The following is a 25,544-nucleotide window of genomic DNA, read 5'->3' on the forward strand; positions in this document are numbered from 1 at the left end:
ATCAAGAAGGGGCCCGGGGGTACCAGGTTCATGGACTAGGGCTGCCATGGTTAGGTTACTTCTTTATTTTTTTTTTAAATAAAAAAAAAAGAAAGAAGAAAAGAAAATAAAAATAAAAAAAAGAAAAAAAAAGGGGGGACCGGGGAGGGATAGGTCCTAGGAGGAATGAAAGGGCCAGAAATCTCCCTCCGCGCGCCCAAGAGGACCTCAGCACCGCAAGTAGCACAGATGCAGCATGGAACCCGTGCCATACCCTACCCATCATGCTAGTAAACTAACAATCCGGGATAGCAACCTCACATCTGCCGAGCTACCTCGGTGGACAAAAGAGAGGGCGGCCGGAAATCCGCCACAAAGCATACCTCCTTCGGCCACCACCCCCGGAATCCGAAAGGTGGCTTCCAGATACACCCGTCGCCCGAGAGACACCCAAAGCCACCCTCTGGGATACCGGAGAGGGATCAGGACATCCCCAGGCGATCCAGATTCCACAGCAAACTACGCCACCGCCAAGAACCTCAACGGAATGGGATGGACCCCGGTACCCTTTCCCCTACCTAGGAACTAGCGTGCCTGTGGAAAAAAAAAAAAAAAACAAAGGCCAAAAAGGAAGGGCAAAAGGGAGGGGTGGGGAGGAGGAGGAGGAAAGGAAAAAGGGGAGGATGGGGAGGATGGGATAGGGAACGGGGGATTGGGGGGTAATTAGGTTCGGTCTGAGGAAGGAGACCGACAGGTCTAATTCCTCAGACCAAGAGCCTCTTCACCACGCCAAGGAGCTCCCCTTGAAGAGGGAGGGAGGGGTAGAGATCATCCTAGGAACGACTGGAGGGAGGGAGGGAGGGGTAGAGATCATCCTAGGAATGACTTGAGGAAGGGAGGGAGGGAGGGGTAGAGATCATCCTAGGAATGACTGGAGGGAGGGAGGGAGGGGTAGAGATCATCCTAGGAACGACTGGAGGGAGGGGATAAAGGAGGTTGTTAGTACTATGAAATTGGACATACATCAGGCATTTATTCGCGTCTTAGATAGGAATTAATAGAGAGAAGTTTTTTTTGTGGTTTGAGGTGTTGTTGGAGTGTGATCAAGGTAATTTTATGCTTTAAGAAATTCATCAAAGTGGTTAGTTAGTCTGAATCCTGGAGGTGGGAAATACAGTGTGTGTGTTGTGAAGGTGGAGGTTTGGGAGGTCGTTTGAACTGTAATATCATTATGCTCTTGGCAAGATAATCATTGAACGAGTAACAGTGGAAGTGTTTTCTTCTTTTTCGGGGTCACCCTACTACGGTGGGAGACGGCCGGTGTTAAGAAATACATTTTTTAAGAATTTATTAGAATTGAAAATTGATAGTGTGCTGGCCGGATATCGGTGGATTTGTGGACAGCAACAGTTTCGTGGGTCAGTCAGCAGTGTAAACTGATCATTATTTGTCTGTGTCGTTCAGTGATGCCATCATCTTCTGTTGAAAAAAAAGTAGAGTTATATTATTCCCAGATCATTACTTGGAACAATAATATTTAATAAAAACTAGTGAGAAGGACATTGTAATTAACAGCTGTTGATATTAAACTTAATAAGAGTTGTGCTGGGAAATACATAATACAAAGCTACTAGACAACTAGTGAAGGTTCTTCATATATCAAACATAACCTAGACTTTTCTTTCTTGGATAAAATGTAATTACCTCCCAGTCCCCATATGCTTTATAATCTCTGTATCTATAGTTCTTCCCAGTGATATTATAATTAAATAAAAAATCCAGTGCTTTGAGTGTAGAAAAAGGCATTTGCGCAGTTCAAGACATTTACTAAGTATATTGACAACTATGAATCGAGTTTAAATAGCTGAAGGAATCAGGTGATTTGTTTTGAGAGGGTAGAAGTAACAGAATTGTAGTAGCAATGTAACTAAGGTGTGATGTGTGGGAACGGTGAAGGATCTGTCAGCGGGGGAATACTGAGGTGACATTGATTGTTGGTATCATCTAATATCAGTGTCCAAGTTGGGTAGTAAGTGCTTTGCTAAAACTGGAAACGCTATAGAAACGCTAGTGTTGTGAGAAAGTGTTGGTCACTGGTCACAACGAGCTACGGTGTCTTGTTGCTCAATTGCTAGAGCACTCAGCTCACACACGCTTAGGTCCATGGTTCGATTCCTGGTATGGGAGGAAACAATAGGAAGTGTTTCCTTAACACACCTGCTGTCCCTGTTCGCCTATCAGTAAAATAGGTAGCTGGGTGTTAGTCGATTGGTGTGGGTCATTCCGGGGGGAAAATTGATCTAATTTGCCCGAAATGCTCTGCATAACAAGGGGCTTTCTATATAGTAGTATGTCATTGATGTCAGTTAGGACTTGTATACCTTGTACATGTACTTGTAGAAACTAATATTGTATTTATTATTACGGCATCTAAACACCATCGACAATATAGGTCCTTTTCTGTACTGGCTCACGTGTTCTTACTTCCAGGTATCTTAGTGTTTGTCCCACGTACTTCTTAACACATTCTCCACCAGGTATGACACAAATTTCTACATTGTGGTTATGACAACACAACCACAATGTAGATGATGAGTCTGTATCTGCTCTAAAGTAACTACTTCTCGTTGTCAGAGACATGTTTAAAGTTACTGTACATTGGTAACAGTCAAAACAATATACTGGGCTGATGTCCATTCTGTTATTCCTGTTGAAAATGCGTTCTGCACGCTTCCTGCAATCGACGATGAAATTATGAGGGACGTGTAATTGTTTCAATGTCGAGGAACATTAGTATAAACAGCAGTTTAAGAATCTGTAAATCAATCACATACTGCCAGCCAGCCCTATCACATACTGCCAGCCAGCCCCGACTCAGTCACCTGGTTGTGTTACTTCTATGATATTTTGGTTATTTTACCCACCAGCTGGACGCATACAGTTTCTTCAGCAGCATTAACAGCTTCCAGCACACCATAAAATTCACCATTAAAATAGAGAATGACAAGCAGTTGCCATACTTAGACGTGTTACTGCACACTGCCACAGACACACTCTTAATCAAAGTTAATAGAAAACTTACAATGACGTCTTTTTTTCCTCCTATCACGAAAACAGAACTAAAAGTGTCGTTATGGTAGGATTCTTTCTGAGGTCATATAGGATGCTCAACCCTCAATTCCTCCAGGAGGAATGAGAATTCACAACACAAATAAGAACCTCAGATTTATAACCTTGAAGTTGGATGAACAGTGAGAAGTGTAAGGTGACTAACACCCAGATACCTACTTACTGCTAGGTGAACAGTGAGAAGCGTAAGGTGACTAACACCCAGATACCTACTTACTGCTAGGTGAACAGTGAGAAGTGTAAGATGACTAACACCCAGATACCTACTTACTGCTAGGTGAACAGTGAGAAGTGTAAGGTGACTAACACCCAGATACCTACTTATTGATAGGTGAACAGTGAGAAGTGCAAGGTGACTAACACCCAGATGCCTACTTACTGCTAGGTGAACAGTGAGAAGTGTAAGGTGACTAACACCCAGATACCTACTTATTGATAGGTGAACAGTGAGAAGTGTAAGGTGACTAACACCCAGATACCTACTTATTGATAGGTGAACAGTGAGAAGTGTAAGGTGACTAACACCCAGATGCCTACTTACTACTAGGTGAACAGTGAGAAGTGTAAGGTGACTAACACCCAAATGCCTACTTATTGCTAGGTGAACAGTGAGAAGTGTAAAGTGACTAACACCCAGATACCTACTTACTGCTAGGTGAACAGTGAGAAGTGTAAGGTGACTAACACCCAGATACATACTTATTGCAGGGTGAACAGTGAGAAGTGTAAGGTGACTAATACCCAGATACCTACTTATTGCTAGGTGAACAGTGAGAAGTGTTAGGTGACTAACACCCAGATACTTACTTATTGCTAGGTGAACAGTGAGAAGTGTAAGGTGACTAACACCCAGATACCTACTTATTGCTAGGTGAACAGTGAGAAGTGTAAAGTGACTAACACCCAGATACCTACTTACTGCTAGGTGAACAGTGAGAAGTGTAAGGTGACTAACACCCAGATACCTACTTATTGCTAGGTGAACAGTGAGAAGTGTAAGGTGACTAATACCCAGATACCTACTTATTGCTAGGTGAACAGTGAGAAGTGTAAGGTGACTAACACCCAGATGCCTACTTATTGCTAGGTGAACAGTGAGAAGTGTAAGGTGACTAACACCCAGATACCTACTTATTGCTAGGTGAACAGTGAGAAGTGTAAGGTGACTAACACCCAGATACCTACTTACTGCTAGGTGAACAGTGAGAAGCGTAAGGTGACTAACACCCAGATACCTACTTACTGCTAGGTGAACAGTGAGAAGTGTAAGATGACTAACACCCAGATACCTACTTACTGCTAGGTGAACAGTGAGAAGTGTAAGGTGACTACCACCCAGATACCTACTTATTGATAGGTGAACAGTGAGAAGTGTAAGGTGACTAACACCCAGATGCCTACTTACTGCTAGATGAACAGTGAGAAGTGTAAGGTGACTAACACCCAGATACCTACTTATTGATAGGTGAACAGTGAGAAGTGTAAGGTGACTAACACCCAGATACCTACTTATTGATAGGTGAACAGTGAGAAGTGTAAGGTGACTAACACCCAAATGCCTACTTATTGCTAGGTGAACAGTGAGAAGTGTAAAGTGACTAACACCCAGATGCCTACTTACTACTAGGTGAACAGTGAGAAGTGTAAGGTGACTAACACCCAAATGCCTACTTATTGCTAGGTGAACAGTGAGAAGTGTAAAGTGACTAACACCCAGATACCTACTTACTGCTAGGTGAACAGTGAGAAGTGTAAGGTGGCTAACACCCAGATACCTACTTATTGCAGGGTGAACAGTGAGAAGTGTAAGGTGACTAATACCCAGATACCTACTTATTGCTAGGTGAACAGTGAGAAGTGTTGGGTGACTAACACCCAGATGCCTACTTATTGCTAGGTGAACAGTGAGAAGTGTAAGGTGACTAACACCCAGATACTTACTTATTGCTAGGTGAACAGTGAGAAGTGTAAGGTGACTAACACCCAGATACCTACTTATTGCTAGGTGAACAGTGAGAAGTGTAAGGTGACTAATACCAAAGATACCTACTTATTGCTAGGTGAACAGTGAGAAGTGTAAGGTGACTAACACCCAGATGCCTACTTATTGCTAGGTGAACAGTGAGAAGTGTAAGGTGACTAACACCCAGATACCTACTTATTGCTAGGTGAACAGTGAGAAGTGTAAGGTGACTAACACCCAGATACCTACTTACTGCTAGGTGAACAGTGAGAAGCGTAAGGTGACTAACACCCAGATACCTACTTACTGCTAGGTGAACAGTGAGAAGTGTAAGATGACTAACACCCAGATACCTACTTACTGCTAGGTGAACAGTGAGAAGTGTAAGGTGACTACCACCCAGATACCTACTTATTGATAGGTGAACAGTGAGAAGTGTAAGGTGACTAACACCCAGATGCCTACTTACTGCTAGGTGAACAGTGAGAAGTGTAAGGTGACTAACACCCAGATACCTACTTATTGATAGGTGAACAGTGAGAAGTGTAAGGTGACTAACACCCAAATGCCTACTTATTGCTAGGTGAACAGTGAGAAGTGTAAAGTGACTAACACCCAGATGCCTACTTACTACTAGGTGAACAGTGAGAAGTGTAAGGTGACTAACACCCAAATGCCTACTTATTGCTAGGTGAACAGTGAGAAGTGTAAAGTGACTAACACCCAGATACCTACTTACTGCTAGGTGAACAGTGAGAAGTGTAAGGTGGCTAACACCCAGATACCTACTTATTGCTAGGTGAACAGTGAGAAGTGTAAAGTGACTAACACCCAGATACCTACTTGCTGCTAGGTGAACAGTGAGAAGTGTAAGGTGACTAACACCCAGATACCTACTTGCTGCTAGGTGAACAGTGAGAATTGTAAGGTGACTAACACCCAGATACCTACTTACTGCTAGGTGAACAGTGAGAAGTGTAAGGTGACTAACACCCAGATACCTACTTGCTGCTAGGTGAACAGTGAGAAGTGTAAGGTGACTAACACCCAGATACCTACTTACTGCTAGGTGAACAGTGAGAAGTGTAAGGTGACTAACACCCAGATACCTACTTGCTGCTAGGTGAACAGTGAGAAGTGTAAGGTGACTAACACTCAGATACCTACTTATTGCTAGGTGAACAGTGAGAAGTGTAAGGTGACTAATACCCAGATACCTACTTGCTGCTAGGTGAACAGTGAGAAGTGTAAAGTGACTAACACCCAGATACCTACTTACTGCTAGGTGAACAGTGAGAAGTGTAATGTGACTAACACCCAGATACCTACTTGCTGCTAGGTGAACAGTGAGAAGTGTAAGGTGACTAACACCCAGATACCTACTTGCTGCGAGGTGAACAGTGAGAAGTGTAAGGTGACTAACACCCAGATACCTACTTATTGCTAGGTGAACAGTGAGAAGTGTAAGGTGACTAACACCCAGATACCTACTTACTGCTAGGTGAACAGTGAGAAGTGTAAGGTGACTAACACCCAGATACCTACTTATTGCTAGGTGAACAGTGAGAAGTGTAAAGTGACTAACACCCAGATACTTACTTGCTGCTAGGTGAACAGTGAGAAGTGTAAGGTGACTAACACCCAGATACCTACTTATTGCTAGGTGAACAGTGAGGAGTGTAAAGTGACTAACACCCAGATACCTACTTACTGCTAGGTGAAAAATGACAGCAAGTGTAAGATGACTAACACCCAGATACCTACTTACTGCAAGGTGAACAGTGAGAAGTGTAAGGTGACTAACACCCAGATACCTACTTACTGCTAGGTGAAAAATGACAGCAAGTGTAAGGTGACTAACACCCAGATACCTACTTACTGCTAGGTGAAAAATGACAGCAAGTGTAAGGTGACTAACACCCAGATACCTACTTACTGCTAGGTGAAAAATGACAGCAAGTGTAAGGTGACTAACACCCAGATACCTACTTACTGCTAGGTGAAAAATGACAGCAAGTGTAAGGTGACTAACACCCAGATACCTAGTTACTGCTAGGTGAAAAATGACAGCAAGTGTAAGGTGACTAACACCCAGATACCTACTTACAGCTAGGTGAACAGTGAGAAGTGTAAGGTGACTAACACCCAGATACCTACTTACTGCTAGGTGAACAGTGACAGCAAGTGTAAGGAAACACTCCCAATGTTTCCAACAGTACCGGGGGTTGAACCACGAACACTCAGTGCGTCAAGTTAGAGCGTTGTTAACTTAGCAACGTGCAGCAGGCATTCTAAGAACAACGTGGACACTATAGAGGATATGCCAACTCAGTATATTGTTCCTTCTGTGAACAACGTAGCTTCAACTGCATCCCTAACAATGAGAGTTTGTCAGTTTAAAATAGTTACAAACTCTTCCATCTGTCAGAATTTTATAAAGTGTAGACAAAGTGACAAATACTCGCCCTTGCTGGACGAGTAGTTGTCAGTTGGAGGGTGTGATAACAAGTATGTGGGAGAAACTCAACTTCCTGGTAGAATAAAGGAACTTTAAATTTGGTGCTTGTGTCCAGCACAGAAACAAGTCGAGCCGCCTCATGAGATTCCCAGATGCTCAACTAATTATAGATGAAAATTGCTTACGCAGTCGACTGTGTTTAGAGGCCGCTTGATAACAGTCACCAACACCATCCAACGAAAATTCCCCTTCAATAATATTTCCAAAGTTTTAGACTCTTATCCTAGCCAGCCTACCAGGATAACTAAGTGTACCAGGAGGAAATACTGTTATGGGTTACTGAAACTATAAATAGTTATAAAAATTATGTATATCAAGCTACAGTACATATACCAGCATATAAAGCAAAATACTTTATAGTGGACGTCTACCCTAGCCAGCTTATTTAGCCAGCTTATCTAGCCAGCCTGGGTAGGCTGGCTAGATAAGCCGATGATAAAAGAACTGTTCAAGTGTACCAGGAGGAAAGATTGTTGCATGAGATTGAAACTATAATACAGAAAATCCATATATATCAAACTACAGTATATATACCAACAAATAAAACATTTTTTTATAGCAAGCTTATCGTAGCCAACCTACCCAAAAGAACTGTTCAAACACTGTAAACTAAATACTTTCAGTCATCCTGTACACTAGGTAGCTGGGAGAGTTACTAAGTGTGCAAGGAGTTGTAAATGACCGCCAACACGAAAATCTGTGTAGTCTGCAGAACAAGCAACAGACGAAGTCATGCTTGGATTGTGATTGGATTTCTCTGGTAAATGGTCCCATGGGTCATGCAGGAACTTTAAACCAGCTACCACTTTTGATTCAAAATCAAGAAAATGTCTTTGGGTCTGACCAAACGAGATACACCTGTGGGATAAAATTACATTTATATTAAAGGACAAGAGCACCAACAAAATATCCTTCTTAGAAAACGTGACAGCCTTGTATAAAAGCTGGGAAAATAAAATGGATGGGTCAGATGGGGCTCTCTTGTAGGACAGTGCACCAGAGAGTGCTGGTGTTGTCCTGGTGGACAGTGCACCAGATGGGACTGATGTTGTCCAGGAGGACTGCACCAACTGGAGATAGTGGCCCTGGTTATGAAACAGGTAAAGACATCATTACACAGTTACCAGAGGTACAAAGTAGCAATGCTGGTGGAGATGAAGCAAAAGGGATGATGCTTTGGGAAAGTGTTGACAAGCTACCAGTAAAAACTGGTGGAAGCACTGATGTCTGTAGAGAGGCAGTGGGTATACAGAAAAAGATGAACCAGTATGGAATGCAGCCACAAAAAATCCGGGCAAATAAGAATCCAATTTATGCAAATTCTATGTCCTTGGTATCTACAGGCATGGTACACCTAGAAAAACAGGTGGGACATTCACTTCTGACCATCCCAGAAAAATGCCACATCCACATGACAACGGGAGGGTGCAACTCTTCTTCTTGTAACTGATTTCACCCTGAAAAGTGTCACTCATCAGTCGGTCACCCAGACTATGGGAAATAGAAGACAGGAGCCAAAACCTCTCGACAGAGGAGGTTTTTTAGTGTCAGGAAGGAAAAAAGACTGGCAAGATATGACAAAAATCCAACACCAAATGAAAACACTTTTGGAATGGAGGGGCAGTCATTGGCCTGCTCTCCAGAACAACAGATTTTAATGCCAGCAAACAAAGCCCCCTAAATCCCATAAATATAACAATATTTATCTTTGCAAAGATACGGGGTCTAAAGTCATCAACAAACAACAACACACCTTACATCAAGGGACTGCTCAGAGAGTCAAATGCAATGTTTGTGGCTTTCATAAAGACTCACATAAAGGATCACTTTGAGAGTGAAATATAGATCCCAGACTATACAGTTGACAGATTATACAGGCAACAAAGGGGGGTTGGCCTCTACATCACACAGTTGCTCATTTGATCAGAACTACTAAACCCATCAAATGATGCAGTTGAAGTTTAGGCAGAAAAGATCGATAACCAAAACCTTGTCATTGTGTTTGTATACAAGCCTACAGATGCAACTTCCCAGCAATTTCAGGAACAGCTTTTGAAAATTAACCACTATTTAGAAAAGATCCCAATTCCTGCTTCAAACATTTTGCTACTGGGGCATTTCAACTTGAGACACCTAAAATGGAGAAGTTTAGCAATTAATGTTTTAGCAGAGATCAACCCAGGAGGCAGCTCATATGAAAATTCACAAACATACATGAGCTATTAAATCTTTTCACCAAATCCACCTTAAACCAGCAAATAATAGAGCTTACAAGACTAGAAATTACACTGGACTTCATCTTCAGTAACAACGATGTAATATAACAGCATCAAAAACAATATACTCAGATCACATCATAACAGAGGTACAGACATGTATGTGCAGGGCTCTTGACCGGCAAAATCTGATCAGTTATGAGGATGCCTTCACAAAATACATCTTCAATAACAAAAACATACACTGGAAACAAATTAACCATGTCCTAAATGAAAGAAGTTGGGAAGTTATCTTAAGCAACACGGAACCGAAACTTTGCCTAGAAATAATTAACTATGTGGCACTTGAGGTCTGCTCAAGGCACATTCCATTAAGAAAAAGAAAGTAAAGATGTTAACTAGAAACAGAGAGATACTCTCTATACAGACGAAGGCACAGAATCACAGCTGCTGAGAGAGGCCAGTATATCTTAAATGTGAAGCGAGGCACTGGTAAGAGAAATAGCAAATATCGAACTTAAGCTTGAGGAATTTACGAGACAAAAATCTCAGGAAGAACTTAAAGCCATCAATGAAACTGAAATAAACCCAAGATACTTCTTCTTTTATGCCAAATCTAAGGGAAAAACAACATTCAGTATTGGACCCCTGCAAAGACGAGATGGAACCTACACAGATGACAGCAAAGAAATGAGTGAGATACTAAAGTCCCTGTATGATTCATTGTTCAATAAGCCATTAACCAGACTATGGGTTGACAATCTGAATGAGTTGTTTTTATGACCAAGACTCAAAATTTTGTCTTTTCAAAAATCTTTGATATTATCCTACACCACAAGACTTCGAAAAGGCAATAATGACATGCCCATGCACTCTGCCCAAGGCCCGGACTCATAGAACTACGTGTTCATCAAGAACTGCAAGAAGCCCCTGTCACGTGCTTTCAGCATTCTGTGGAGAAGAAGTATGGACACAGAGTTCATCCAACACTCACTATAAACAACAGACATAGTCCCACTCTACAAAGGTGACGGTAAAGCAATTGCGAACAATTACTGACCGATAGCACTAACATCCCATATCATAAAAATCTTTGAAAGAGTTCTAAGAAGCAAGATCGCCAACCACCTAGACACCCATCAGTTACACAACCCAGGACAACACGGTTTAGAGCAGCTAGCTCCTGCCTGTCCCAGCTACTGGACCACTATGACAAAGTCCTGGATTCTGCTTGATAAAGGGGATAAACAAAATGCAGATGTAGAATATAGACTTTGCTAAAGCCTTCATCAAGTGCGACCACCATGTAATGGCGCAAAAATGCGTGATGAAGGAATAGCAGGAAAATTTTATAGATGGATCAATAACTTTCTGACAAATTGAACACAAAGAGTAATAGTAAATAGAGTAAAATCTGAAGCAGCTACAGTGAAAAGATCTATTCCACAAGGCACAGTACTCTCTCCCATCCTATTCCTCATCCTCATATCTGACACAGACAGAGATGTAAGCCGTGTCTTCCTTTGTGGATGACACCCGAATTGACATGACAGTGTCCTCCATCGAGAACACCGGAAGACTCCAAGCAGATATCAACCATATCAATAAGTGGGCAGCTGGAAACGATACGACGTTCAATGAACCGAAATTTCAACTACTCACATATAGAAAACCTGAGGAAATTAAAACTTTATCAGGATATAAAATAAATTCTAACTAAACAATAGAGCATAAAACGAATGTGAAGAACCTGAGAGTGATAACTTCAGAGGGGTCTCACCTTCAAAGACCACAACAATGTATCATTCTCATCTACTAGAAAAATAACAAGATGGATAATGTGAACCTTCAAAACGAAGGACACCAATCTCATAATTCTCTTCAAATCGCTTGTTCTCTTTATGCTGGAATATTGATGTATCCTAACTGGCCCCATCATGGCAGGTAAAATTGCTGACCTGGAGAATATATAGAGAATTTTCACAGCACACATAAGTATTATAAAGTACCTAAATTACTGGGAACGGTTGAAGTACCTTGATTTGAATTCCCTGGAATACCGGCGAATAAGATATATGATTTTATACTCATGGAAAATCCTTGAGGAACTAGTACCAAACTTGCACACAATAATCACTCCTTACGAAAGCAAAAAGACTCCACAGGAGATGCAACATTTCCTAAATGAAAAGCAGGGGCTCCACGAGTACACTGAGAGAAAACACAGTAAGTGTCAGAGGCCCGAGACTGTTCAACTGCCTCCCAGCATACATACGGGGGGTTTACCAATAGACCCCTGGCTGTCTCTCAGAAGGCTCTGGACAGGTACCTAAAGTCAGTACCTGATCAGCATGGCTTTGATTCGTACGTCAGTTTCCGTGCGGCCAGCAGTAACAGCCTGGTTGATCAGACTCTGAGCCACAACGGGGCCTGGTTTCAGATCGGGCCGCGGGAGCGTTGATCCCCGAAACCCTCTCCAGGTATACTCATGGTATCCAACCTGGACTAAAGCATTAGATGATACCAGCCATCAACATCACTGGAAACTGAGCAAGTGTTTCCTGGTCCACCACTTAAGCTTTTCATCATCTGACCGAGGCCTTCCACTGGCTTCCCGGTCCACCCCTTGAAAATTTTTGATTATTAATAATCTTTTAACTTTGCCACTTCTCCATCAGGGAGCATGTCACTATGTTGCTCCACTGCTGACATGTCACTCATATAACCTCAACACTGCTGACATGTCACTCTCATATCACATCAACACTGCTGACATGTCACTCTCATATCACCTCAACACTGCTGACATGTTACTCTCATATCACCTCAAAACTGCTGACATGTCACTCTCATATCACCTTAGCATTGCTGACATGTCACTCTCATGTCACCTTAGCACTGCTGACATGTCACTCTCATATCACCTCAACACTGCTGACATGTCACTCTCATGTCACCTTAGCACTGCTGACATGTCACTCTCATATCACCTCAACACTGCTGACATGTCACTCTCATATCACCTCAACACTGCTGACATGTCACTCTCATATCACCTCAAAACTGCTGACATGTCACTCTCATATCACCTCAACACTGCTGACATGTCACTCTCATATCGCCTCAACACTGCTGACATGTCACTCTCATATCACTTCAAAACTGCTGACATGTCACTCTCATATCACCTCAACACTGCTGACATGTCACTCTCATATCACCTCAAAACTGCTGACATGTCACTCTCATATCACCTCAACACTGCTGACATGCCACTCTCATATCACCTCAATACTGCTGACATGACACGCTCATATCACCTCAAAACTGCTGACTTGTCACTCTCATATCACCTCAAAACTGCTGACATGTCACTCTCATATCACCTCAACACTGCAGACATGTCACTCTCATATCACCTCAACACTGCTGACATGTCACTCTCATATCACCTCAACACTGCTGACATGTCACTCTCATATCATCTCAACACTGCTGACATTTCACTCTCATATCACCTCAACACTGCTGACATGCCACTCTCATATCACCTCAACACTGCTGACATGTCACTCTCATATCACCTCAACGCTGCTGACATGTCACTCTCATATCACCTCAACGCTGCTGACATGTCACTCTCATATCACCTCAAAACTGCTGACATGTCACTCTCATATCACCTCAAAACTGCTGACATGTCACTCTCATATCACCTCAACACTGCTGACGTGTCACTCTCATATCACCTCAACACTGCTGACATGTCACTCTCATATCACCTCAACACTGCTGACATGTCACTCTCATATCATATCAACACTGCTGACATTTCACTCTCATATCACCTCAACACTGCTGACATGCCACTCTCATATCACCTCAACACTGCTGACATGTCACTCTCATATCACCTCAACGCTGCTGACATGTCACTATCATATCACCTCAACGCTGCTGACGCTGCTGACATGTCACTCTCATATCTCATATCACCTCAAAACTGCTGACATGTCACTCTCATATCACCTCATCGCCTCAACACTGCTGACATGTCACTCTCATATCACCTCAACACTGCTGGCATGTTACTCTCATATCACCTCAACACTGCTGACATGTCACTCTCATATCACCTCAACACTGCTGACATGTCACTCTCATATCACCTCAACACTGCTGACATGTCACTCTCATATCACCTCAACACTGCTGACATGTCACTCTCATATCACCTCAACACTGCTGACATGTCACTCTCATATCACCTCAACACTGCTGACATGTCACTCTCATATCACCTCAACACTGCTGACATGTCACTCTCATATCACCTCAAAACTGCTGACATGTCACTCTCATATCACCTCAACACTGCTGACATGTCACTCTCATATCACCTCAAAACTGCTGACATGTCACTCTCATATCACCTCAACACTGCTGACATGTCACTCTCATATCACCTCAACACTGCTGACATGTCACTCTCATATCACCTCAACACTGCTGACATGTCACTCTCATATCATATCAACACTGCTGACATTTCACTCTCAAATCACCTCAACACTGCTGACATGCCACTCTCATATCACCTCAACACTGCTGACATGTCACTCTAATATCACCTCAACAACGCTGCTGACATGTCACTCTCATATCACCTCAAAACTGCTGACATGTCACTCTCATATCACCTCAAAACTGCTGACATGTCACTTTCATATCACCTCAACACTGCTGACGTGTCACTCTCATATCACCTCAACACTGCTGACATGTCACTCTCATATCACCTCAACACTGCTGACATGTCACTCTCATATCACCTCAACACTGCTGACACGTCACTCTCATATCACCTCAACCTCAACTGCTGACATGTCACTCTCATATCACCTCAACACTGCTGACATGTCACTCTCATATCACCTCAACACTGCTGACATGTCACTCTCATATCACCTCAACACTGCTGACATGTCACTCTCATATCACCTCAACACTGCTGACATGTCACTCTCATATCACCTCAACACTGCTGACATGTCACTCTCATATCACTCTCAACACTGCTGACATGTCACTCTCATATCACCTCAACACTGCTGACATGTCACTCTCATATCACCTCAACACTGCTGACATGTCACTCTCATATCACCTCAACACTGCTGACATGTCACTCTCATATCACCTCAACACTGCTGACATGTCACTCTCATATCACCTCAACACTGCTGACATGTCACTCTCATATCACCTCAACACTGCTGACATGTCACTCTCATATCACCTCAACACTGCTGACATGTCACTCTCATATCACCTCAACACTGCTGACATGTCACTCTCATATCACCTCAACACTGCTGACATGTCACTCTCATATCACCTCAACACTGCTGACATGTCACTCTCATATCACCTCAACACTGCTGACATGTCACTCTCATATCACCTCAACACTGCTGACATGTCACTCTCATATCACCTCAACACTGCTGACATGTCACTCTCATATCACCTCAACACTGCTGACATGTCACTCTCATATCACCTCAACACTGCTGACATGTCACTCTCATATCACCTCAACACTGCTGACATGTCACTCTCATATCACCTCAACACTGCTGACATGTCACTCTCATATCACCTCAACACTGCTGACATGTCACTCTCATATCACCTCAACACTGCTGACATGTCACTCTCATATCACCTCAACACTGCTGACATGTCACTCTCATATCACCTCAACACTGCTGACATGTCACTCTCATATCACCTCAACACTGCTGACATGTCACTCTCATATCACCTCAACACTGCTGACATGTCACTCTCATATCACCTCAACACTGCTGACATGTCACTCTCATATCACCTCAACACTGCTGACATGTCACTCTCATATCACCTCAACACTGCTGACATGTCACTCTCATATCACCTCAACACTGCTGACATGTCACTCTCATATCACCTCAACACTGCTGACATGTCACTCTCATATCACCTCAACACTGCTGACATGTCACTCTCATATCACCTCAACACTGCTGACATGTCACTCTCATATCACCTCAACACTGCTGACATGTCACTCTCATATCACCTCAACACTGCTGACATGTCACTCTCATATCACCTCAACACTGCTGACATGTCACTCTCATATCACCTCAACACTGCTGACATGTCACTCTCATATCACCTCAACACTGCTGACATGTCACTCTCATATCACCTCAAAACTGCTGACATGTCACTCTCATATCACCTCAACACTGCTGACATGTCACTCTCATATCACCTCAACACTGCTGACATGTCACTCTCATATCACCTCAACACTGCTGACATGTCACTCTCATATCACCTCAACACTGCTGACATGTCACTCTCATATCACCTCAACACTGCTGACATGTCACTCTCATATCACCTCAACACTGCTGACATGTCACTCTCATATCACCTCAACACTGCTGACATGTCACTCTCATATCACCTCAACACTGCTGACATGTCACTCTCATATCACCTCAACACTGCTGACATGTCACTCTCATATCACCTCAACACTGCTGACATGTCACTCTCATATCACCTCAACACTGCTGACATGTCACTCTCATATCACCTCAACACTGCTGACATGTCACTCTCATATCACCTCAACACTGCTGACATGTCACTCTCATATCACCTCAACACTGCTGACATGTCACTCTCATATCACCTCAACACTGCTGACTGTCACTCTCATATCACCTCACTGCTGACACTCTCATATCACCTCAAAACTGCTGACATGTCACTCTCATATCACCTCAACACTGCTGACATGCCACTCTCATATCACCTCAACACTGCTGACATGTCACTCTCATATCACCTCAACACTGCTGACGTGTCACTCTCATATCACCTCAACACTGCTGACATGTCACTCTCATATCACCTCAACACTGCTGACATGTCACTCTCATATCACCTCAACACTGCTGACATGTCACTCTCATATCACCTCAAAACTGCTGACATGTCACTCTCATATCACCTCAACACTGCTGACATGTCACTCTCATATCACCTCAACACTGCTGACATGTCACTCTCATATCACCTCAACACTGCTGACATGTCACTCTCATATCACCTCAACACTGCTGACATGTCACTCTCATATCACCTCAACACTGCTGACATGTCACTCTCATATCACCTCAACACTGCTGACATGTCACTCTCATATCACCTCAACACTGCTGACATGTCACTCTCATATCACCTCAACACTGCTGACATGTCACTCTCATATCACCTCAACACTGCTGACATGTCACTCTCATATCACCTCAACACTGCTGACATGTCACTCTCATATCACCTCAACACTGCTGACATGTCACTCTCATATCACCTCAACACTGCTGACATGTCACTCTCATATCACCTCAACACTGCTATTAACATCACTATGAGATGAATGGTTTAATCAATAAATGTCTTGAACTGTTCTGATGTATCTGTCTACACACCGTCTATACTCTGTCTACACATTGTCTACACACTGTAAATACTCTGTCTACACACTGTAAACACCCTGTCTACACACTGTCTGCACACTGTTTACACACTGCACACTGTCTACACACTGCACACTGTCTACACATTGTCTGCACACTGTCTACACACTCTCTGCACACTGTCTACACACTGTCTGCATACTTTCTACACACTGTCTGCACACTGTCTACACACTGTCTGCATACTGTCTACACACTGTCTACACACTGTCTACACACTGTCTGCCCACTGTCTACACACTGTCTACACACTGCATACTGTCTGCACACTGTCTGCACACTGTCTACACACTGCACACTGTCTACACACTGTACACACACTGTCTACACACTGTCTACACACTGTCTGCACACTACACATTGTCTACACACTGTCTACACTGTCTACACTGTCTACACACTGTACACTGTCGACATCACAGTACTTTTCCAGCAATTATTTCTATTACTATTATTTTATTACTTCGTTTTTTTATTATTATTATTATTATTATTATTATTATTATTATAGTATTAATAATGATTATTATTGTTGTTATTATTATTATTATTATTATTATTATTATTATTATTATTATTATTATGATGATGATGATGATGATGATGATCAAAATACACCTCAGTCACTTTCAGTTGCTTCATGACTCTTGATCCAAGGAAAGTTGGTTAATACTCACGTCAAGCTCAGTCTTGTCGTCAGCAAGGGCGATATTTCCAAGGTTCTGAAAAGCGTTTTCAACCTTCTTTCTGTTCTGCTCAGCAAGTTTCTTCACCAAGTCGTTTCCTGTTTCCCTGTAAAATATAAACTGTGTATACCAGGGGTTCCCAACCTGAGAGTACATGTACCCCAGGGGTACATGTACCCCATGGGTACATGCACCCCAGAGGTACATGTACCCCAGAGGTACATGCACCCCAGAGGTACATGTACCCCATGGGTACATGCACCCCAGAGGTACATGTACCCCAGAGGTACATGCACCCCAGAGGTACATGTACCCCAGGGGTACATGTACCCCAGAGGTACATGTACCCCAGAGGTACATGTACCCCAGAGGTGTAACACATGCTCCCCAGAGATACAGGCACCCCAGGGGGTACACTCCAGGGGGTACATGCACTCCCATGGGGTTCATGCACCCCCTGGGGTACATGCAACCTCAGTGGGTACATGCACCCCAGAGATACATGCACCCCCAGGGTTACATGCACCCTCTGGGATACATGCAACCCAGAGGTACATGCACCCTCTGGGATACATGCAACCCAGAGGTACATGCACCCCAGGGGTTCATGCACCCCCAGGGGTTTCATGCACCACCAGGGGATACATGCAACCTCAGGGGGTACATACAACCTCAGGCGGTACATGCACCCCCAGGGAGTACATGCACCCCTGGAGGTACATGCACCCCCAGGGGATAAATGCAACCTAAGGAGTTACATTTGCACTTGTCCGAAGGAACATAAGAGTGTGAGAGTATAACATTGTGTATACCATGAGTAATATACATCATAGGCAATATAGAAAACCCTGGTTATAAATAAAGAGATCAGCCATCAAGGCAAGCTCTCATCTCTCTCTCTCTCTCTCTCTCTCTCTCTCTCTCTCTCTCTCTCTCTCTCTCTCTCTCTCTCTCTCTCTCTCTCTCTCTCCTTCTCTCTCTCTCCTTCTCTCTCCCTCCTTCTCTCTCTCTCCTTCTCTCTCTCTCCTTCTCTCTCTCTCTCTCTCTCTCTCTCTCTCAAGTTACACAGTTGTATATATGTAACACATCAAAATTAATCAACTCGTAAATAATCATACCAAACGTGTTTTAGTCTAGCCTAGAGTCTCATACCAGGGTGGCCGGCAGCACTTTGCTTCAGTTATCCACAAGCAACGGAACTTATATTTGTCAGTTAATTCTATTAATTCTTAGTCAGGTGCTAGCATATATCATCCACCATCAACAAAGACTACCATTACACTCGTTACTCTATTTCGAGCTCCATACATGTACAAACACACACACACGCACACACACACACACGACATACATACAGATGAGGAGGAGGTGAAGAAACTGCTAAGGGACATCGATACCTCAAAGGCAATGGGACCGGACAACATCTCCCCGTGGGTCCTTAGAGAGGGAGCAGATATGTTGTGCGTGCCACTTACCACAATCTTCAACACATCCCTGGAAACTGGGCAACTACCTGAGGTATGGAAGACGGCAAATGTAGTTCCCATTTTTAAAAAAGGAGACAGAAAAGAGGCACTAAACTATAGACCTGTGTCATTGACGTGTATAGTATGCAAAATTATGGAGAAGATTATCAGGAGGAGAGTGGTGGAGCACCTGGAACGGAACAGGAGTATAAATGCCAACCAGCACGGATTCACGGAAGGCAAATCCTGTGTCACAAACCTTCTGGAGTTTTATGATAAAATAACAGAAGTAAGACAAGAGAGAGAGGGGTGGGTTGATTGCATCTTCTTGGACTGCAAGAAGGCCTTTGACACAGTTCCTCACAAGAGATTAGTGCAGAAGCTAGAGCATCAGGCGCATATAACAGGAAGAGCACTGCAATGGATCAGAGAATACCTGACAGGGAGGCAACAACGAGTCATGGTATGTAATGATGTATCACAGTGGGCACCTGTGACGAGCGGGGTCCCACAGGGGTCGGTCCTAGGACCAGTGCTATTTTTGGTATATGTGAACGACATGACGGAAGGGTTAGACTCAGAAGTGTCCCTGTTTGCAGATGATGTGAAGTTAATGAGGAGAATCAAATCTGATGAGGACCAGGCAGGACTTCAAAGAGACCTGGACAGACTGGACACCTGGTCCAGCAAATGGCTTCTCGAATTTAATCCTGCCAAATGCAAAGTCATGAAGATAGGGGAAGGGCACAGAAGACCACAGACAGAGTATAGGCTAGGTGGCCAAAGACTGCAAACCTCACTCAAGGAGAAAGATCTTGGGGTGAGTATAACACCGAGCATGTCTCCGGAAGCACACATCAATCAGATAACTGCTGCAGCATATGGGCGCCTGGCAAACCTGAGAACAGCATTCCGATACCTTAGTAAGGAATCATTCAAGACACTGTACACCGTGTATGTCAGGCCCATACTGGAGTATGCAGCACCTGTTTGGAACCCGCACTTGATAAAGCACGTCAAGAAACTAGAGAAAGTACAAAGGTTTGCGACAAGGTTAGTTCCAGAGCTAAGGGGAATGTCCTATGAAGAAAGATTAAGGGAAATAGGCCTGACGACACTGGAGGACAGGAGGGTCAGGGGAGACATGATAACGACATATAAAATACTGCATGGAATAGACAAGGTGGACAAAGACAGGATGTTCCAGGGAGGGGACACAGAAACAAGAGGCCACAATTGGAAGTTGAAGACACAAATGAGTCAGAGAGATAGTAGGAAGTATTTCTTCAGTCATAGAGTTGTAAGGCAGTGGAATAGCCTAGAAAATGACGTAGTGGAGGCAGGAACCATACACAGTTTTAAGACGAGGTTTGATAAAGCTCATGGAGCGGGGAGAGAGAGGGCCCAGTAGCAACCGGTGAAGAGGCGGGGCCAGGAGCTAGGACTCGACCCCTGCAACCACAAATAGGTGAGTACAAATAGGTGAGTATACACACACACACACACACACACACACACACACACACACTCACTCACTCACACACACGGGGATTTAAGTGTTTTTGAGGGCTACAAGTGTTCTGCAAGGGTTGCTAAGTGTGTCAGGGTAGTCAACAATCCTAGAAGTGTTTTTTTTAATTGCCTGAGCCACACAAGTGTGGGGAGAGCCACAATTTTGAAAGTGATCTGGAAAATAAAAGCGTTGTGGCGCAGGCTAGTGTGAAGGCGGCGTTGCCAAGTGTCACCCAAGATTTTAATAAAGTGAAACAATAGTGTGACCAGTGAAAGAAATACAGTGAATAGGGTACATTATTAACAACGAGAAGAAATTGAGGTGGATCTAGCCAGGACGTACATCGAGCTGGATCTACTCCAGGACGTCACATCGACCTGGACAATCTACACTGCTACAGCTGCACTACAAGTACTGTATCACCTATGAGTGGTTGTTTGGGTGTGGGGTTCAGGTTCCAATTTAACCGCCAAGCTGAATGTGAATGGTCTAACTCTCATAGCACGATAAAGAATAGGCACTCAAGTATTCAATAAGGTTTAGCAAATGGTAATCCATTGAACAAGGCGATTAACTCACTATAAGCAGGTGATATAGGCAACACTGCAAGGGAGTCAGGTCACATAGGTTGTGGACACAAGGACAACTGAGAGTCTACATTACACTCCAAGCACAAGCCACCCACTTTTCAGACACATAATAAACCCACACATAATTCGACACATAATTACACACACACACACACACACACACACACACACACACACACATACACACACACACATACACATACATACACACATACACACATACACACACACATACAAACACACACACATATACACACACATACACACACACATACACACACACACATACACACACACACACATACACACTCAGATACACACACACACACATACACACACACTGTAAGTGCGGTAACATCAGGTCACAAGAAGGTGTGGGCAGCCAAGGACCACTGAGACTTACCTTAAACGCACAAGCCACCTACCTCTCAGTACATAATAAACCCACACAAAATTACACACACACACACACACACACACACACACACACACACACACACACACACACACACACACACACACACACACATATCCAGACACACACACACTCCCCCCTCACCACCGACATCTCACTACTTCCCCTGATCCATCCCCTCCCTCGATCACCCTCCCCTCCCCCGTTCACCCCAAACCCTCCCCACCCCTCCCCACTCAGCTCCCAAATAGCCACAGTTCCTCCACTACTTCCCCCCCCCACACTCTGACACACACACTACTAACCTAACATACAGAACTACATAGCTTTCCCACTCTAAGGCAATCAGGATAAAATAAAAATGGGTTGCCAGAGAGCAACAAGAAAAACCAAGGGACAGGAGGAGGAAAATGCAAAGGAAGATTGGGCAGCAGAGCTCATAAAAAGGGATCATGAATGGGAAAAGAAACTAGAAGAACTTAGCATGAGAATGGAAGAGAGGATAGATATGGAAAGCAGGAAGTGGGAGGTGCATGTCAAAGCAGCAGAAGCTAGGATACAGAGTTTAGAAGAGGAACTGAAAAATCTGAAACAGCCTAAAGAACTAAAGAACATTTTGGGATTGACAACAGAGACTGCTACCTCAGCCACAAATAAGGGGACTGTAGGGAAAGAAGGGGCACAACTGCATGGAGATGCTCTATCAGAGGAGACTGTAGCAAATGAAAGAGCTAAGCTTTATGTGGAGGCCCTAACAGACAACAACAGAGCCCAAGGAAAGCCGAGAAGGGAAAATGACAGGCCACTGAGCCCAAGTACATTAGCCAGTGAAACTGATGAAAGGAAAGCTGCAGTGGAGGAAACCAAATTAAATGAGGGGATACACAGGGATATGCAGTGGGAGAATGAAAGGGTGAGGTCAGTCTTTGTGTATGGGCTCCAGGAAGTCGAAGGGGAAACATATGAAGCAAGAAAACAAGGGGAAAAAAAAGCAATTGAAAGCATCATGAAAGCAATAGAAGACGATATGACCCAGCTGGAAAATTTTCGGAGAATAGGGGGGTTTGTAAAAAAAAGAACCCGGCCAGTGAGAGTGACCTTCAAGGCAGAAGCGACTCGGACCAGGATACTGCAGGAGAAAGCACGATTAAGGGACATGACGGCATACAGGAGGGTGTATCTCGACCGCGACAGAACACAAGAAGAAAGGAAGAAACTGAGAGAGATGGTACAAAGGCGAAAGGAGGAAAGAGAGGGGATGGAGAAGACAGACAGGAGATCCCAGACCCAGGAAGAAGATCTAATACAGCCTCCCTCACAACTTTCTATAGAAGCCTCCCAACCAGGTCAACCCCAGTGCAACCAAACACTCTAAATCAAAACACCCATGCCACATCCAATGCCCCCACCCACTACATTACAAACTTCACCCCCACAGCAACAACCCATAGTTCCTTACCAGGTCTCCCACTTCCCCAACCCCAATATACTTCCCAGACCACAGTCTTAGAAAAGAAGTTGAAGGTGTGGTATACAAATGCAGATGGAATAACAAACAAGTATGAGGAGTGGCACGAAAGAATCAAAGAGACATCCCCAGACATAATAGCACTCACAGAAACAAAACTCACCAGAATAATAACAGATTCAATCTTTCCATCCGGATATCAAATCTTCAGGAAAGACAGAGGGAGGAGAGGGGGAGGAGGAGTTGCACTGCTCATTAAAAACCAGTGGGGTTTTGAGAAAATGGAAGGAATGGATGGCATGGGCGAAAGGGACTACTTAGTAGGAACAATCCAGTCTGAGGGACATAAGGTGATAATTGCAGTAATGTACAACCCACCACAGAACTGCAGGAGGCCAAGAGAAGAATACGATGAGAGCAACAGAGCAATGATCAACACACTAGCCGAGGTGGCCAGGAGAGCACACATGGGGGGAGCAAAGTTACTAGTTATGGGTGATTTCAATCACAAGGAGATTGACTGGGAAAACCTGGAGCCCCATGGGGGTCCCGAAACATGGAGAGCCAAGATGATGGATGTGGTACTGGAGAACCTCATGCATCAACATGTTAGAGACACTACCAGAGAGAGAGGAGAGGATGAACCAGCAAGGTTGGACCTTGTATTCACCATGAGTAGTTCGGACATCGAGGGTATCATGTACGAAAGGCCCCTGGGAGCTAGTGATCATGTGGTTCTGTGCTTCGACTACATAGTTGAGCTCCAAGTGGAGAGAGTAGCAGGAATAGCCTGGGAAAAACCAAACTACAAAGGGGGAACTACTCAGGCATGAGGAACTTCCTTCAAGACATTCAGTGGGAGAGGGAACTGACAGGAAAACCAGTACAAGAAATGATGGACTATGTAGCAACAAAATGCAAGGAGGCAGAGGAGAGGTTTGTTCCCAAGGGAAACAGAAATAATGGGAAGAACAGAACGAGTCCTTGGTTCACCCAAAGGTGTAGGGAGGCAAAAACTAGGTGTACTAGAGAATGGAAAAGGTACAGAAGACAGAGAACTCAGGAAAATAAAGAAATCAGCCGAAGAGCCAGAAACGAATATGCACAGATAAGAAGGGAGGCTCAGAGACAATATGAAAATGACATAGCATCAAAAGTAAAGACTGACCCGAAGCTGTTGTACAGCCACATCAGGAGGAAAACAACAGTCAAGGACCAAGTAATCAGACTGAGGAAGGGTGATGGGGAATTCACAAGAAACGACCGAGAGGTATGTCAGGAGCTCAACACAAGATTTAAAGAGGTATTTACAGTGGAAACCAGAAGGACTCCAAGAAATCAGAACAGGGGGGCACACCAGCAAGTGCTGGATGAGGTACATATAACCAAGGAGGAGGTGAAGAAGCTGCTATGCGAACTTGACACCTCAAAGGCGGTGGGACCAGACAACATCTCTCCATGGGTCCTTAAAGAGGGAGCAGAGATATTGTGTGAGCCATTAACAAAGATCTTCAACACATCATTTGAAACTGGGCAACTCCCTGAGGTATGGAAAATGGCAAATGTAGTCCCAATTTTTAAAAAGGGAGACAGACATGAGGCACTAAACTACAGACCTGTATCTCTAACGTGTATAGTATGCAAGGTCATGGAGAAGATCATCAGGAGGAGAGTGGTGGGGCACCTGGAAAGAAACAAGTGTATAATTGACAACCAGCACGGTTTCAGGGAAGGAAAATCCTGTGTCACAAACCTACTAGAGTTTTATGACAAGGTGACAGAAGTAAGACAAGAGAGAGAGGGGTGGATCGACTGCGTATTTTTGGACTGCAAGAAGGCTTTCGACACAGTTCCTCACAAGAGGTTACTGCAAAAGCTAGAGGACCAGGCACACATAACAGGAAAGGCACTGCAATGGATCAGAGAATATCTGACAGGGAGGAAACAACGAGTCATGGTACGCGACGAGGTGTCAGAGTGGGCGCCTGTGACAAGCGGGG

At 43.9% G+C, this 25,544-nt stretch overlaps 1 protein-coding gene across 1 annotated transcript in view; it reads right to left on the reverse strand.

The window, feature by feature from the left end:
- Positions 1-889: 889 nt before the first annotated feature.
- LOC128685377 (uncharacterized) overlaps positions 890-25,544 on the reverse strand; it is a 117,144-nt gene continuing 92,489 nt past the window's right edge. Inside the window, exons 6-7 of the mRNA XM_070082392.1 lie at positions 18,084-18,198; positions 890-1,458 (exon numbers count right to left, since the gene is read on the reverse strand). Of these exons, the coding sequence (XP_069938493.1) occupies positions 1,423-1,458; positions 18,084-18,198 (151 nt within the window). The 3' untranslated portion in view covers positions 890-1,422. The remainder of the gene's footprint in view (positions 1,459-18,083; positions 18,199-25,544) is intronic.

The sequence above is a fragment of the Cherax quadricarinatus genome, chromosome 7 (assembly GCF_038502225.1).
Source record: "Cherax quadricarinatus isolate ZL_2023a chromosome 7, ASM3850222v1, whole genome shotgun sequence".
In the NCBI taxonomy this organism is placed as follows: Eukaryota; Metazoa; Arthropoda; class Malacostraca; order Decapoda; family Parastacidae; genus Cherax; species Cherax quadricarinatus.